Source organism: Ursus maritimus, unplaced genomic scaffold (genome assembly GCF_017311325.1).
Source record: "Ursus maritimus isolate PB19 unplaced genomic scaffold, ASM1731132v1 scaffold_2, whole genome shotgun sequence".
Taxonomy (NCBI): domain Eukaryota; kingdom Metazoa; phylum Chordata; class Mammalia; order Carnivora; family Ursidae; genus Ursus; species Ursus maritimus.
Window position 1 is genome coordinate 32,756,999 of NW_024424452.1, and position 18,781 is coordinate 32,775,779.

Sequence of the window (18,781 nt, forward strand, 5' to 3'; positions counted from 1 at the left end):
CCACTTGACCTTTAAGACAAATGATCTATCTTAGCCCATAAATGGATCATACGTGACCCTCTCTGTGGAATCATTTACCTCAAATGACCAGAGAGAGGTATGATCAAAGAGAGTAATGATGTGTTAATTAACTGATTAATTACTGATGCTCGGGGAGAGTAGGCTCTCCCCAAGCAAGGTCAGGACAAACTGAATGACCACCGGAGAGTGGGCTCACCTCTCAGGGCAGAGAGGAGGCTGGCACGGGGCCTGACCCCTTATGGCAACCCTGGTCTGCTCCGCACTCTCAACCCAGACACAAGAATTTAAACTTCAAAAGCAGTTGCACTTCACTTTCAGCAAACTGTAGGTGATAAAGTTGGCCAAGTAGTTCTCAGCCTTGGCTGCACAGGTAAGAGCACCCATGGCCCTTCTAAAATGCCCAGGGACCGGCTGCCCTTGAGATCGGTTCCGTGGGCATCTCTGTGAGTGGGTCTCGGGCACTAGTGGTTTCCAAAGAGCTCCAGGCGACTCCAGGACAAGCCAAGGTTGGGGGCCGCTTGTCTAGCTGAATGCTTCTCGCCTGGCTGCTCCCTAGACTTCTAAGGAGAGGTTCAAATAATGGGAATGCCAAGGCCATTCTCCTGTGGTCCTAGCCTAACTGGTGTGGGGCAGAGTGTGGAATGGGGGAGTTCAGGAGGCGTCTGGCAGCTGATTCTTCTATCAGCCACAGTGGAGAAGCACTGGGAATGGCACAAACGCAGAGTGGAAAGGGGGCTGGATTACTGAATCTCTTGCCGCTTTTGCTTCTTTTTGCAACTTCCCTTTGGCCACCCGCCATGCTCGCCTCTCAGGCAACCCAGCTGCGGCTGCTGAGGATGTAACCGCACACACACCACACACGGCCCGGGAACGACCCCTTCTAGTTTCTGGAGGCCTTCTGAGAGAATGGACTTTTAACCTCATTTTAGAAAGCGAAGCTGGTCCGCAGTGGCCACGGTGTCATGCTCTCTGCATCTGCTTCCTCCCCTGTTCCTCTTCTTTCAGCACCTCCCATGGACAAACTCAAAAGCATCTTTGCTGGGTCTTTCCACTTTCCTTCTGAGTTTATATCTAATTCTCTTTACCAGTTTTTTTTTTTTTTCCACGTGGACTTTTTCCTATTTCCGAGCCCTCTCTACTGCAGAATTTCTCAAACTTCCCTGAAGAATTAGCTACAGCGCTTGTTAAAAATACATAGATGTCTGGGTTTCAGCCCTGACCGCCTGAATCAGAACTTCCAGTAGAGAGGTCCAATCATCTGTACATCTGGCAGTAATCCAGGCCTGGTTTTTGACCAGCTCCGGGGGCCCCATTCGCCCGGTCCTAAGTGGCTGGTGCCCCTGAAGAGAATCATGGTCCCAGGTAGTTCGTACCATGGGGAAACTTGGGGATGTTGCTGAGAAATCTCCAAGTTATTCCCATTATCATTTCAGAGCCCCAACTTTTCCCAGAAAGCCTGTTTGACAGGGGGAGGCTTTGTGGGAGGAGGGAGGATTACTAAATAAGAAAAATAATGAAATGGTGGATTACTGAGCACAAGGGAGAAGGCTACGTTTGTCTTGAGTCTTTGCAATGTGGATGCCAAGGGGCCACTGGCCTAACGTCGATGGAGCATTTATCCACAACAGGTGGCTGCCAAGCCTTGTATCTATGCATTAAATGACTCACTTTTCCTGACCACCCCTCTTCCTACCACAGGCTTTACAGACGAGGAGGTGGAGGCATAGCCGGTCAGGCAGCACGCACAAGCTGGTAAGTGGTAGAGGCGACATCTGAACACGGTTGGGTTGGCTCAAGACCCCGACTCTCATTCACTCCCAGAGACCGGGCTCAGGGGCACCCACATCGGGGGTACTGAGTCAGCAGCGGAGGGTCATGTCTCTACAGAGGGACTTCCTGATACTGATCTGAACCTTCTATTCCTCCCAGACAAAATAATACAGTATTTGGATTCCCCTTCGAGTATGATGTTAATTGAGGCTTGAGAGAGATAATTATATTCTGCTTTAACAACTTGGGATGTGGAATGGCATGGGCCATGGTCTTTCTCTCTTTTCATTCTATTACCAGACTTCATTATGTTTTACGACGGTTTTCATAGACCAGCCATCTAGACTCTGAATCTGACTCAGCCGGTGGTACATTTAAATTAGTCCTGTGACCTGCCGTATCATCCTTGCACCCCACTTTTCTTCTTAGGCTAAATCTCATCTCTCTGCAATTTTCTTTCTTCTGAAAATTACCCACGGCTGAATTCTGAGAGACAAATTAAAATAGTAGCCAGCCAGTATTGCTGGAGGGAATGTGAGAAGCTGGATAGCAAGACTGAGTAAAACTGGCGGCACAGGCAGGGGAGGAGGGAGGACAGACGGGAAGTGTTCTCCCTTCAGAGAACACCACTTTTAAGGCTTACTGTTAAATATTCTCGTCGCTTCTCATTCTTTGGCCTCTTAATTCTGTTGCTATTGTTACACAACACTCGGGGCGGCGAGCACTTGTGGCAAGTTTCTTCTTGTATCCAGTGCTATGAGCATTGAATCTAGCATGTGCGCGCGTGCATACACACACACACACGCGCGCGCGCACACACACAGACACACACACACACACTGCTATGTGATTAAAACCCCCCAAGGCTAGCTAGTAAAAAATCCCTAGAGCCTTAGAAGTTGTTCTTCTGGTCTGGCAAAGGGCAGTCAAGATGCCCCAGGACGACAGTGGCACAAAATCTAATTCTATCTGTAGGTTCTGGGGCACCTGTTGGTTATAAAGCTGAGCTTCTCAACCCTGACTGCCTATTACAAATCAGCTACTATATATATATACACACAGCTATATTTTTAAGTGAAATACTAATGACCAGGTCCATTTCCCAGTCTTTAAAGTCAAAATCTTCAAGAGTGGTTCCCAGGCCCGGGTTTTCCCCAAAATACCACTCTGTTGATCCTAATGTGTCAGCCAGCACTGCGAACTCACATTTGCCTATGAATATTTCTTTGAACTAATGTGCCCTCCCTCTGCAGGAAAGAGAGCTGTGTCCTCTGGTTTTTCAATTAAGCTGCACTAGTGTTGACTGCCACGGTGTTTAATTATTAATGTTATAATTTTTGAAAATTGTATTATAATAATTATATATATTGTTTAATATATTACTTATACTTATTAACTTTTTATAACTGTGCCTACCAGGATGCTTCCTTTTGGACATGTGGGATTAAGGCAGAAATGCACACTAATCGGGGATTCTTGCGGTTCCTGGTAAGAAGTTGCTGCAAGAGTCATATGGAATCCCGCCATGAAACTTTTCTGAATAAACATAACATGCAGAAATAAGGTGCTTCTATTAAAATTGTTCTTACTGACTTTACTAAATAGTTTACTCATCTTGTTCATTCAATCCTCAGACGGTGAATGAGGACTTGCTACCTGCCAGGCACCCGGCTGAGCCACAGGGATAGGACGTTGTGCTCCTGGCCTGTTAATCACTGTGGAACATCTATACTGGGCCTGGTTACCTGAAGCTCATAACCTAATTCATATTTCAGGTTTACTGCCTAGAAAGTGGGACTTATTTACTTGGGATCAGTATTTTAATTCCTCCCCCCCCACTCAGTTCTAAAACTCAAGAATTATAAAAAGCCCATTCAAATTCATGTTTTCCCCTGCCCTGTGGTTCTTTCTATCTCTATTTCAGTTTTGAATGACGTGCACTTCGAGAGGCTGTGGCAAACTGTAGGTTGAGATGGGGTGTGAACAAACAAGCCAGCAAGCAAATGAACTAGAGAATCCTTGGAAAGGGTCTCTCCAGATCCTTTTTATCTTTCATCCTTTAACATCCATGTAAAATCATTTCATGTAGCCTCAGCTGCTACTGCTAATATTGTGTACGTTAAAAAAAAAAAAAAAAAAGAAAAAAAAATTTAACTGGGAAAGGAGAGAAGTGCTCTGAATCTATCCCCGATTTGAATATTTGAAAGTTCTGGGTTTCAGAAATCCAAATCCAAGTGCGTCTCCACTCCTTGGAGACCTTGAGAACAGTCTACTTCCGTAATTTTCGTTTTTCCAAACTTGAACAATCTCCATGGCTCCCACTACCTTTTTTTTTTTTTTTCCCCTCAGTTAAGAAGAAAATGGTGAGTCTGGAAGCCCTGCCCTGGCTCCTTCCTGAGCCTCAGTTTCTTCATCTGGAAAATGGGAACAAACATAGCACTGTCCCCTAGATTTTTTTTTTCTTTTTGTATTTTGATGAGAACATGAACGTGAAAGGACTTTATTTGGGGGGAAATTGCCATTTATGTTTTTGGCTGTGTGTGTACACGAGGGATAGTCATAGTCTCTCCCTGGAGAGAGAAGGCATTTGTGTTTTTAAGTGCTGGGCTTCCAGGGATTTAGGCCAAGAGGGGGAAAGTCAAAAGCCTTTTTGGCATTATAGGTCCTACCCAAAGTGGGTGGGGGCCTCCTGGAAGAGAAAATGCCACCTCAGCTTTGGTTGGGCAGGGCAAAGAGGGGCATGGAGGAGCCCCTCATGAGAATGAGTTTCTGATGCAGAGTTAGAAATGGGTCTGGCCAGTTCTAGGAACAGCTACGTGTGTTCTCTTGCGGGAGCAGCTCTTGTATAGGGGAAAGGAATCCCATGCTTATGGAGGTGGGGCGGGGGGCAGTGGGGAGCACAGGGTGTCCAGGCTGAGGCTCTGGAGGCTGGAGAGGCCACACTGAGAAGGTCTGTGTTACGTGCAAAATGAAGTTAGTGTGATGGTGGAAAGGTCCAGAACCTTACAAAACTCCAGGGGATTCTGATAACCCATGACCACCCCAAGCACTGGACTTCTTGCCAGTGTCAACGGCAAAAGGGCAACATAGGCAGCTTTGGTTTGACTTTTTGAGAAGTAATTCTCTGTAGAGAAACTGGTTGTACAGAAATCTACAGCCGTGGAGGGGTAGGGGCTGGGCTCACGAGGGGAGAACTGGTCATTTTTTCTATGATGTATCCCTGAGCTCCTCCACAGACAGGAAAGAACAGGATGAACAGAAACACAGGCTGTTTGATCTCATGGTTCCCAGTTGCTTTTCCTTCCAAAAATTTTTTCCCCAAACTACTTTCCTTCCAGTTTTACTGAGGTATGTCCACAAGTAAAACTTGAATACAATTGGGTTGCACAACATGCTTTTTTGGAGTTGTATGAAGTGATGACTTAATATACGCATACATTGTGAAATGATCACCACAGTCAAGGTAATTAATATATCCATCACCTCACACAGTTACCTTTCTTCGTGGGTGGTGAGAACACTCTTAAGTTCTACTCTCAGCAATTTCAAGTATCCCTATTTTTATATTTCTAGAACAGAAGTCAAGATTTAAAAACAAAACAAAACAAAAACCCATCAATGGTGAAAAAATGGTGCTAAGCCAGAAAACCTGCTTCCAGAGGAGCAAAACAAAATATGCCCATAGTTTAGCGAGGCTGATAATAATAACAGGAATAATAATATTATCCTGAGTGTCATTTAGTGTCAGATGTTATTCAAGGAGCCTTCTGCTCAGGCCACCATTATTTCAATAACAACCCAATGAGGCAGGCATCACTCATTAGCCCCTCTTTAAAGATGAGGCAGTTGGGGATCAAATAGGTCAGCTGGCTTGCCTCTATTATCTCTATAATATTACTCAGCCATCAAAAAGAACGATTTCACAACATTTGCAGCAACATGGACGGGACTGGAGGAGATAATGCTAAGCGAAATAAGTCAAGCAGAGAAAGACGATTATCATATGGTTTCACTCAATTATGGAACATAAGAACTAGGAAGATCGGTAGGAGAAGGAAGGGAATAAGGAAGGGCGGTAATCAGAAGGGGAATGAAGCATGAGAGACTATGGACTCTGAGAAACAAACTGAGGGCTTCGGAGGGGAGGGAGGTGGGGGAATGGGATAGACCGGTGATGGGTAGTAAGGAGGGCACGTATTGCATGGAGCACTGGGTGTTATACGCAAGTAAGGAATCATGGAACACTACATCAAAAACTTGGGATGTACTGTATGGTGACATAACATAATGAAAAATTATTATTAAAAAAAATAAAGATGAGGCAACTGGGGCTCAAATAGGTCAGCTAGCTTGCCTCTATTATCTCTGTAGTCACTGGCTTTAGCCTAAATCTAAATCTCTGATCATATTCTCTAGACGAACAGCAAATATTTGCTAACGCATCAAAATAGATACAGTGATTATAAAAGACTTTGCCTCACATCCTGATCAGACCGATTACAGGTTGTGGGCAGCTGAGCGAGGCACAGGTCTCCAGAATGTTAGTGCTATGGGGGTCCTAGAGATTGCCTAGTCTAAACATGACCCGTACTTTTATTTGCTTGCTCTTGCCTGTATACAGTCAGCGCTTTCAAATAATACCATATGCTCAAAAACATCTGTTATTGAACAGCTGACTTATGGAGAACCCCACCACCTCCTTAGTTTATGAAGTAATAGTCACCTTCCTCTCCTTCTGATTGTAATTGGTATTACAGTGTTCGTTTAGCAGATGCAAAAACTGAGGCTCAGGAAAGCTAAGACGAATCTGATGGGACTTTTCCAGAGTATGTTTGACATTTGTGTGAGTTTGTTACACAATCAATGAGAAAATACTAGCATGAAATCACTCTCATTACCAATCAATCTTCGGGGGCAAGAAAATGATTGATGGTGGCCCTAGATAAGTTGAGGGGGGACTTCCCATAGGATGGATTGTGAGGGACCCCAACCACTGATGATTCTTACTTTCTCGCTGAGGAAGGGAAAGTAGACAGAGGACTAGAAACCAACCATTTACTAAGACAAATTCTCCCACATCCTCCAAGGTTTGTGGAGTGCCAACATTATTTACTGAATATCGAGGTAGGATTGAATCTTGCCCTCGACGCTGGTGCTTCTCAGATGTCATACATACCGAGCGGGGGTCTCGAAGGTAGAGATTCTGATACAACAGGACTGGGGTGGGCTTGAGATGCCGCATGGCTCACAAGCTCCTGGGGGGGGCCAACTCGGCTGCTCTGGGAACCGTGCTTTGCAGATCAAGGCTCTCAGGACCCTCTCAATGAACCACCCCAATCCTGAAATTTCAGAACAGACTCAGGCAATCACTCTTTCCCTGTCCTCTGTTTGTTCTAAGTTTGAGAAGGAGAAATTGAAGAAGATACCACAAAGAATAGCAGAGAAACGATGTCCAGGACACGGATTTAACATGCCCCCACGTCCGGCCCCTGAGCTCACAGTCCGCTAACTAGAAGTAGCCGGCACACCCTCTGACTATGCAGAAATGGTGGGGAAAATAAGGCCCTCGACTTTGAATGCAGTCTAAAGTTTCAGATGACAAAAGTAGACCATGAACAGAGTCGGGTTGAGGGGATGATCCAGCAACCATGGTTTCTTTTTAAAGGGGTCCCCTGCCTGTAAACACAGTAGGAAGTGCCAATCCAGGTTATCAGATGCTGGGTGTACTTCTGTAATCTCAGGGCCAAAGCATTTCCACTTAAGTGATTCGGATAATTAAGGGAAAGGGGTGTCTAGCTTTGATTATGTCTCATCCCCCCACAATCTATTGATCTCTTTGAACACTCACACATCCTAATGCAGCAAGAATAAGCCCAGGAACAAGGACAAAATTGACGAGTTAGTTACTTCTTACGGAGGTTCCCTCAAGCTTTTGCCTCCAAACTACCATCTCTCTAATTCCGGACAGTGGTCCCTGCTCTAAATGTTGTGTGTGTGTGTGTTAATTAAATATGAAATACACTGTGGTTTTGAGGAGAACTTAATTCTAGAGGAATCAATCACTGTGATTCATGCCAGGGAGAAAATCATGAGAAGTCATATATTTCTGTCCAATGACTGTTCATAGACACGTACTGCACACAGATACAGAAATAATGTAGAGGCCACATTTAAATAGAAATCAGTTTTTCTGGGAAAGAATGTAAACTTCTCTTCATAGATACAAGGTCAGAACTTCTTTCGATAACTTTAAAGGAAATACTAGAAATTTTTAGTGAGAAGTTATCTCTCACCCTAAAAGATAGTCTATAACATATTATACAATGACTCAAAAAAAAAAGGCAAAGTAGGGGAGCATGTTTAATATATGTCATATGCATGCACTGAGATTGTGCTGTGTGTCTCTTTCTTTCCTCTTGACTGGGATACTGCCTTCACTGAGGAGAGCTCTGTATCTGCAGTGGAAATGGCCCCTCCAGAAGCCTCCATGTGTGTGTTCTCATCGGAGGCTTCTGACCTGCCTCTAGAAAGTATCAGGTTTTCTCACCTGCCTGGAAACCCTTCACAGCTGAAGGATCCTTATGGTGCTACTTAAAGGATAGGTTTTATTTGCTTCTTTGTGGCCTATCAAGTCAATGATCTGCAACCTGAGAAGTGTGTAATTAGGCCATGACATGACCGAAGGAGTTGTTACATCTTGTCTTGTCACTGGCAAAAGTGTCTACGCACATGGCTGCGACAGCTACGGTCTACTGGGTTTGGAATTTCCTTTAATGTCTCCCCAACTCCTTGTTGGTCCAGTCTGCTGACTCTTACAGTCTTGGTTCCCTTTTTAATGGCTTCAATTACGTACATGTTCATCCGATAGCACATAACAGTTGTTAAGAAGCCATTACAGATTATGGACCAAAGGCAATTAATTCTCAAAACCAAAATTTGAGCACTTTTTCTTTTAATGTGTATGTGTGTGTGCATGTCTGTAAATTAAAAATAAGAGAAATTCAGGAAATCTACCAGTAACAGCCATGTTTCTTTTCAGCATTGGGAGCTTTCTCTCCATAAATACGAGTTTCAAAAATCGTTATCGATGCTACCATCAAGAGCTATACATCCTCCCCTTCACGATTTCAGAGCCATCTCAATTGTTACCAAATGTAATCATTGTCAATCTGGACAGAAGGTTGGTAGAAAATATAATTATCTTCAGTTACTGTAAATTTTTTTTGTTTTTTTTTTTGTTGTTGTTGTTGTTTTGTGTGTGTGAATGCCCCATGGGAACTATTTGATCCCATAGGGAAAAGAGATAAATGATTGGTGGGTTTGGGAGCAGGAAACTCGACTCTCTTTTTCATCACTAAATCATGTCTCAGTTATGACTACTTGAGGCTGCAAACATGCCTTGCCCTGACTTTGTTACCAAAAGCATAAGGAGGCAGAGACAGCGCAGGACCTGGACTGATGGATATTGGGTTCAAAGTGCAACCATCGGACTTCCCTCAGCATGTGGAGACTCCACCTGGGACGAGCACACGTGGTCTGCTGCTTCTGGAACAGTCCAGCTGAAGCCTGTTGTCCTGCACTCATTATTAATAACAGTGTGTCCCTTCTGTCTCAAGTGTTGCATTTTGGATAATCATTTCTAGGGTCACCCTCATGACACTGCTTATCTCAGGTTGTTCCAATGTTCTACATGGTCCTGACACAGACACTACCAAAAACAGTGACTTCAAAATAGAAATCTACATGGTGAAAAGGAAAAAAAAAAAGTGGTAGGGAAGATACTATAGGACTGCTTACTTTAAGGAAAGCTGACATATCAAAATCCAACCATCGGAGAACCTCCCCTCAAGTAAGTTTGTCCATAACAAACAAAAACCAAAGCAAAACAAAACAAATCCCTCCTGGAACCCACTGGGTTAGGAAGAACTAGATTTGCATATAATCCTACCTATTAAGTTTTAAAAGGCTTGTCCACACCATACACAGTTGAGTAGATCTGGTCACTGTTCTTCCTAAACTCTTTCAATGACTCGAGAATCTAAGGAAATAACAGATTCAAACCCCTGAATTTCAGAGATTCGGGTGGAAGTGACATAACCTAGAGATCTCTGGTTTCCTCCACGCTCATTCTTCCCATCCAGATTCAAAGCTCTGATGGGAATACATGAAAATAAAAAGAACACTTTATGTCGTGCCCTTCATGTGCCCAATCCTTCCCAGCCATTGGCTCAATACTTCCAAAACACCCTGCAAGGTGGAATCAATACACCCCTAACAGATGAAGTGAGGGAATGCAAAGAAAGTACTTCTCCAGATTGCTCCAATAAGATGCAACAGAGCCTCGCGATTAAGGGCACAGACTTGAGCTTTCAGGCTGAGCCGAAAAACTCGCTGAACTCTTCCGAGCTCGCCTTCCCAATCTGTGAAATGGGGGTGCGGCATCCACTGTCTAGCGCGGGCGTGACTGACAGCTCAGTGGCACGGTGTTTGTAAAGCACTTAGTACAGTGCCCATCACGACTTAGTATTGTGATGATCACAATTGTCATTGTCACAGATGATGATTTGAATCAAAGATTGCTCACCTGCTACATCAAACTTCAAGAAGTCTTAGTAAAATCATGCAAATAATAAACTCTATTTCCATCTAATGAACATGTTAACAGGAGCACTGTCCTATATATTGCAAGTTTTACTGAAGACATTTATTTTTGTCTGGTGTGTGTGCCTTGTAGTGGGAAACTCGCAGGCAATACAGGTTTCTCTCTAGTTACCCTACAGCTGCCTGGAATAATTAGCTTCAGTCTCTCCTCCGGGGGTACCCTGATTCACTGAAGAAAAAAAAAAACCAAAAAACCCAAAATGAATCAGTTCAGAAAGTGAACTTTAAACCAAAAAGAATGAGAATATAAGTTAAAATAAGAATATACTGTATACTCGTATATTCTATATACAACATATATACTGTTTTTTTTCAACTGGTGTTCTATTAAAAATCTGGACATGCTTTTCTAGGCATTGGGGTGTAGGTTGTAAATAGAGGCATTAATGACTCATTTCTGCTACATTTCTAGTACAAGTTGACAGGGCGTCTTTTCTTAAATTGCAGAACCTGGGAGAACTCATCAGGGCGTGTGAAAATAGCAGAAAAGATAAAGAGCTGAAATCCCAAACAACTTTAAGAAGGCAACCTCAGCTGAGGTACAGAGAAGTAACTGCTGTTTGCTGCCGTGACCTGACTTAACAGGTGAGAATCTGAATCCAAACCCATTTCCTTCTGACCCTGGATCCTTGTCTGAGCTGGGAGATGCCACGGGATAGATACACTTCTGTCCCCTCTGAGCCTCCACCAACTGAGCCCTCAGTTCCTTATTCATCCAAGAACTACCCTCGGCCTCACCAAGGTTTATAATGCGCTCCCTCTATTTTTCAACAGCAGATTTCTCAGAGAAAATAATCAAAAACGTAAATGAAAAATAATAGGAAAGCTACTATAGAGTTGCCAGCTTTTGTTTCGCCAAATAGGAACACTAAAACCAAAACTGAATGAACAAAACCAAACCAAACCAAAAACCAACCGGGGCACCGGGGTGGCTCAGTTGGCTAAGCATCCAACTCTTGATCTCCGCTCAGGTCTTGACTCAGGGTTTTGAGTTCAAGCCCCGCATTGGGCTCTATGCTAGGCGTGGAGCCTACTTTAAAAAAAAAAAAGAAAAAAGAAAAAGAAAAACCAAACCAAAACAAAGCTACCATTCGCTGATGTCATCATTTCCTAAAAGAAAAGCTCTTTGTAATGGCATCCGAGAAAAAAGCACGGCTAAGGCCTGACCGTTCCCAAGACCAGGGAGCTGGTCTCCCATTACGTTGCCCCCATCCTTCTGTGCCAGCGACCCAGGAAATACGTTATCAGAGGCAGTCACCAGGTCCTGAACTGGCCCTGGGGGACAGTGCTTTAAACAAAGCCCCAGGATGAGATCTCTCCCTGCACACATCGCAGAGAATGCGTGCCCGGGCTTGCTGCGGATTCTTAACCAGAAACAGTTTCCACCCCTATTGAACTCAGTTCAGATAGTGGGGCTGGGGAAAATGGTGACACTTCCCTCCTTTGTCTGCTTTCCACTGTCTACCCTCATTAAGGGATCTGCATTATCCACAGATGAAGCTTTCTGTATTCTGTGCCAAGCAAGAAAAAAATTCGTTAAGTCGCTGAAGTACAGCAATATTTTAAAAATGAAACTTTCTACAAAAAACAAAAACAAAACCCCCAAAACCTTAAAAAAAAACCCCTCCAATGGTAAATTAAATGTTCCATTCAGGATGCTCCTGTGCTTTACAAGCTGACAAGCCCTTAATTTTTAGTCTATATCATTTGATAAGGACTCCAAATAACATGCTACATCATTTTAAATGCAATTACCAGCCTTCTTTTAATGATGACATTTCTCTATTATTTGATCTGAATCCAGTAAGTAAAAAGTCTTAAAATAGATAGGGAGGACCTGCACTAAATGGAAATCAACTCAAATTCTTTTACTTTTTCAGTTTGGGTCAAACTAAGGTTTTACGTAACAATCTGGTTCTATATCTTGTAGTTACGCTTATGATGAAATATTATGAGAAGGTAGAGAGATGTTCTCTCCCTATCTGTCCACACAACTTCCTTCCTTCCTTTCCTTCTTTCCTCCCTCGCTCCCTCCCTCTTCGTTCTTTCACTCTCTCTCTTCCCATTCACCCACCCACGCATCCGTCTATTCGTTCACTCATCTGTATATCTACGTATGTATGTTTCTGTCTCTATCACCTCTATAAATTTGAATAGGAGTAGACCAAATGCTCCATGACCTCACACCCATGCCTACTTATGCCTACTGAGTTTTAAAAAAGAACTACTGATCTATTTATCTCTGAAATAGAAACTCATTCATAGGTTATGACTATCATATTTAAAAAATGTTCTAGCATGTGGCTTATGACTGCCTGAATTTGACAAGTCCTGACCTCCTTGTATTAAGATTTACTTAGATACTCTTATGAGTCCTTTGTGAGGGTCTAAGGCACAGGTGTGTGTGTGTGTGTATCTTTTAGCATATGTGTATGTATACGTAGACACAACATACACACACATATGTATGAGTACATATATTTCAAATGCAGAGAGCAAGATAATTGATACTAGGGCATTTCCATTGGGTTTCTATTAAGTTGAGCTATGAAATTGCCAATATTCTACCATTTTTGTCACACAAAAATAGCAATTTTATATGATACAGTCTAATACTATGTTTCCAATGAAATATTAAGATCTCAAAAAACAAATGAACAAAAAAGGTAGAAAACAAACAAATAAACAAAACCTTGTTGCTTGTTGTCTCTTTTGCTCAGTCTAGGGGCCCCTGTGCAGCTGGGGCTGACTGTATGTCCAAAGCTCCTGACTTTGGGGGATCTCTACAGGAAGATCTTTATGTGAAAGAAGGAGAAATGGCCCCTGGTAACCGTCAGTGTAACAGGATTGTTACGAAATTTCCGAGTGAACTACCCTGTGTCACTTTCTTCTCTAGCTGCTGGAATCTGGTTCCCCTCTGCCCTAACGTGGGGGACATTCTCATGCACTGGTTGTTAGGAGATGTTAGAATGTTGAGCAAGCAGGACAAGCATGACAAATGTCTGCCTTTCTGGAGAGAGAACATTTTCATCAAAGCTATATACATATCATACATACATCCCCAAATATTTGTCACACAAGTCACTGAACAGGGAATATCCCCTCCCGCTCCACCTCCTGGTTCGGCTGCTCACAGATGCATCCACAACCAAGTCATAAAACACAACGAAACCAAGAGCCAATCCATAAAGAGAAGCCTGCCCCAGGCTTAATTCAAGCAAGCCATTCATCGAGCTAATGTGATGGTGGACCTGTCGAATCCAGAACGCATCACAGACACATCAGCAACACCAAGTGGCATGCAATGACCAGATGACCGTCGGCCCCACTGCCATGCTTTGATTGGTTCAAGCTCAGAAAACAATCCCCTTTGTCTGGACAGTTGGTTTCCCCTCAGTCAAAGTGAGATTAAAAATTAAGATTTGGTGAAGTCAAGAGCTTACCACACATTTCCTAGATGCCAAGGAGAGATGTTTGCCTATTCCCATTAAATCTGTCAGTGAGACTATCAAATTACCTAGTCCAGGCAGGTCTCTTTCTTTTGTGGAAATCTCTGCCCACACCAGATGGTCTTCATTCTGGAGGTCAGCAGTCAGAAACTCTCAGGGTGCTCCCAGATAATCAGCATATGATCATTTAACCAAGAAGATGATGGGGAGGGAGTTGCAAGGTGCCCATCAAGGACCTTCTGGACAGTCCTGAGGTTACTGGAGTTCAATATTTTCCAAAGGTCCCTGAATCTTTAATTTGATGAGGGCTTAATTTGTGCTGATAAAAGGTAAAATTCTACCAACTGGGGACACCACGCTTCTTTTGCTTTCCACATGCCTGAAGGGTGTATCTCACAATTACAAGTAAAGTTAGTTGCCGTTTCTCTTTTCATCTTGTTAACAACCAGTGAGCGTTACCAAAACACTCTCAATTCCTACTGATTTTGCTTCCTGTTCTGAAGGAGTTTCTTTGGGTTAAGAAGTTTTTTCTCTTTGTCATCCTGCCTGTCTTCTAGACGAGAGGAACCGAGAATCTATCACTACTGATACTAAGCTTCATGATCATGTAAAAATAAATTATTACACAACTGCCCTGAGATAAATTCTAGAAACTTGACATCTTTCATCTAGATTCAAAAGCTCTTCTGATAATTTCACATTTTCCCCAAATATGTGTCTTCTATTAAAGGGAAGGGTCTTCCTTCTCTTCACCTGCTTACTGGAACTATAAGGAAGTACCACCATGTCATAAATATGCTTTATAAATCAAACCAGAAATATCATTTTAAAGATTGTTTTCTGATAATTTGCCTATTACTGCATTTTCCTCAATGCAATAATCCCATATGTGGCAAGTGTCTTGCTTATAATAGAGTTAAAGAGGGCTGGTAATCAATTTCCACAGCAACCAAGAAGACCCAATATACAAATTTCTTTCATGAACAGCAAGAGGCCAATTACATGGACAAGAGTATATTTACTTGGTTTCTTCCACAGAAATAACTGCACTAATGTGGGAATTGTAGGGTCATTCAAAATTTACCAAACCAAGAATGAGGGCAATTTTCAGTAGGACACATTGCCAATGAGAAATCTCAATGTTAAAATAACAGATTTTATACACATATTTGCATAGGGTGTCCCCACTCCTCCAACACTTTAACTTAATTTTCAAACAAATGCTAATAGAGATGGCCAGATTCTCAAGTAATTCTATTTAAGAATAGTATTAAATATTGCTTATTTTTAAAAAAGTGTCTAGATGGGTCTTATTGAAGAAAGCAATTTAAGTTATATCTTTATAATTAACCTTTTATCAACGTGGGGGGAGATGCACTTATACTGAGAAGATAAAAATCCAAAGAAATAAATCCGTTTAAGATTCTTATAATTATACAGCAGGCTAAAGTTACTATGATTATAATTATATACAAAGTGGGTGTTTGAGAATTTAGCATCTACAGATATTTTCATGAAAATAATTAAGGGTTGTAGATGAACCACATTACAACTGATACTTTGTGAATCTTCGGTGTGCAGAGTTTAATAGCATTAAGACTTTTCATTAGTAGGATGAGCTCCAGGATGTCAAGATTGCCATCAGTTGTATGAGCTTTATTGACCCTCTCCAGTTCCCTAATCCCGTGTCAAAGTATACTGAAGATAGTAACGTACATCAAAACACGTTTTGCATCTTGGCAAGAGGACACTGGGTAACTGGATAATTTATGTATTTAGAACTGCCTCTTAACAATTGTTTGGATTTCTTTGGAGTCTCCCTCCAGCCTTGAGAACTCATTAGGGCTGTTTATAAGCAAACAGTAATAATACCTACATACAACCAGATAGTGGATCTCATTTCTGTCTCGCCCAAGAGCCATGTGAAACAAGTCTATGCATGGGGTTTTCAAAGTGCCGGTTTTAGGGTTCAGGAGTTGATTTTGCTTTCTTCTACCTCGGAAGAAATCTGCAGCTACATCAAGCTAACGACACGTCCCGTGGGAAATGGAATGGAGCCGCAGAGAAAGCACACCACAGCAAACCGAGAGAGGAGCTAAGTCACGACAGGCCAGGGAGGAAGGAGCACCGGCGGCTGCTGCCACTTCCCATTCGGGGGTCAAGTTCATCGCCTGCTTACCTGTCTGACCCAGCATGCCTCAGCCACACATGCAAATCGTTACCATCACTGTTTTATCCATGAGACGTATTTTTAAATTAAAGGAGTCATTACCAAAAATAAGCACCCTCAATGACATTTGTGCATGCAGAGCATCTGAACATTCACATTTATGTCCTCAGAAAACAGAGCCAACGGGTTGCATTCAAATATGGAAACACACACTTTGTTGTTGTTGTTTTTTCCCAGGCACCTACACGAAAATAGCTGCGGCTTGCCATTTCAGAAACCGAGTCATCTGTCAAGCCTGGGCAATGGAGCGCCTCCACCCCCCACCCCTGCCCCGCCATCCGTTCTGACTTCTGCATTTCTTAGACCCACTCTGTCCCCCTTCCACTGCCAGTCTTAACATGTGGTGCACACTACAAATACACACTGGCTTATTGTAGTAGGATCAGACACAGGGCACTGCCGAAAAGAGTGAATCTCCTTAGGAACGCCAGATACATCGCCCCCATTCCTTTGTGTTGGATTAAAAAAAAAAAAAAAAAAGGCAACGGAAGGAATGCTTTACTGGGTGTAAAAAGTTGTAAGGAAAAAAAAGGGAAGCAGGGTGGCTGAAGTGGAGGAAAACCTGTAGGATCATCTGGTGTTCTTCCTAGGAGTGAGAGGAGACCACGGCTGCTTCTCACACGGAAGACGTGGGAAGGCTGTGCAGGGACAGTACGTGTGTGCATGCAAAGTGCGCTGTCGCAGGGATTGAGAAAGATCTGAAAAGCGACTACACTGGCACAAAACATAGCATCTCGGGTTTTAGCAGAGAGGGCAAGAGTTTAGGATGTTCTAGGCTTCATGGTTCATCCTCTCTCTATGTGGCACTGTTTACCTTTACCATGGGACCTGAGTTTTGGGGCTGCCTCCCCAGCAGTCATGCATGCGCACCAGAACCAGACGAGAATCTCGCCTCCCACCAGCTAAGTTCATTTCCAGGTCGTTGACAAGCAGGAGGAGGGAGACTCTTACCTGTCACTGTAGGCAGCGGCAGTGGCAGGGGTTGGCTGGGCGTAGCGGTATGCAGCATAACCACCCTAAAATGCAAGGAGAAATCGGACTTAGGAGTGCAGAGGAGGCCAACGCAGGGGCGCCCGACTGTGAGGCCGCACCAGAACAGCAGTAACCCCATCTACCAGTCTAATGTGGAGGTTAATGAAAGCTTAGTACCAAAGCAGAAGTACAAAACACACTGGAGAGACACGGGCTTGGATCCCAACCCCAGCTGGGTGTTAAAGGTTAGCGGTCGTAAGCATTTCCCCAAGGAAGAACCCAGACACCCTTCTAAAGAGACGTACCTAAATGGTTAATGGTGACTGTGTTGGGGTGGGGAGGATTACAGGGGATTCTCTACACACTCTGTATACTTTGCTGAACTTTCCAGATTTTCAAAAATGATTATGCTTTACCTTTACTTATTAGCTACTAACTTACGTCTTATTCAAACCCTCCTTGATTACTTCCTTAAAAATCCAACATAGATTGAGCTAATGCCCCCCTGTCGTACATTGATATTTATAAAAAAATAAGATAACGCTTTGATTGAAAGTTTATTAGTCATCTCTCGCCTGTGTAACTGTCCGACCACTGAAGCAATGAAAGAAGACTGTGTTTAGCTTTCTAAATGTTGCATAATTATTTTAAAAAAATGGAATGGTGAACACTTGTTAAAAATTCTGTCTTTTCCGCTGATATCGCACTGGTTCAAATAGGGAATTTGTTTGGTGTGGAAAATATGATAAAGCTTTCCAATTTGTAAATAAAATCATTAAGAGGAAAAAAAAACCTGAAAAAAATAATTAACATTTAGTTGCATGTACCAGTTACTGCAATTGTTCAATTAAGCAGAGGACAAGCAAATGGTCATATGCGAAAGGAATTGTGTTCAGTGGAGCATTGATTATCAAACTGTGAAAATAACTGAGCTTCTTGCTCAGTAGACCACAGCGATACATCAACCACTGTCGAATGCTCTCAGCACAATTAACAAACATGATCCAGTCTCTACCGATAACAGAGGGAACACTCGGTTCTAATTAGAATTCACCATCCCATAATCCTCTGAGGAAACAGTTCTCACCCTCACCATAAAGGGGCAATTCTGAACAGACTGATGTGTTCCAGGACCCTCTAACAGCCAAGTCACTCGTGTGTCAGATGGGCCCTAACAACAAAATCTGGAGTAAGGGGTATGTTACCCTTAGCTTCGTGAGTAGGGGACAGCCAAGTGGTAAGACAAGGAGATAGATGCTGGAAAGAGAATCTTTCGAAATGTGGACAAAGTGGTGTCAATAATTTATTTCTACCCTCTTCCAACTTTCAGAGTAATCTGCCACAACATACCTAGCAATTAAAAAATCTAGTCTGTCCTTAAAGAAATTTGTGCTTTGGAGCATTCCTGGAGAAGGCACAATCCAAGACATCCTGACAGATAATCACCAATCATTTGGAGCCAGTATTACACCCCCCACCCCCGCAAAAAAAAAAGTCTCCCTTGAAAAACAATGTGGAAGTTAAAAAAAAAAAATGAGGCCTTAGCCAGACACCACCTGGTGTTCCAAACACCATGTTTTCTAATTAGGAACAGAAAAACTCATTAAATGTGCCGAGGAGTTGTAAAACCAAACGGTTGTCACACCAGCACCAAAGCTCAAGATACAGAAGGATGGGC

At 42.9% G+C, this 18,781-nt stretch overlaps 1 protein-coding gene across 5 annotated transcripts in view; it reads right to left on the reverse strand.

Annotated features, from left to right (window-relative positions):
- Positions 1–18,781, reverse strand: part of RBFOX1 (RNA binding fox-1 homolog 1) — a 331,573-nt gene that overhangs the window by 18,663 nt on the left and 294,129 nt on the right. For all 5 annotated transcript variants that reach the window (XM_040635353.1, XM_040635351.1, XM_040635355.1 and 2 more), the window contains one exon: positions 17,083–17,147. In XM_040635353.1, the coding sequence (XP_040491287.1) occupies positions 17,083–17,147 (65 nt within the window). The remainder of the gene's footprint in view (positions 1–17,082; positions 17,148–18,781) is intronic.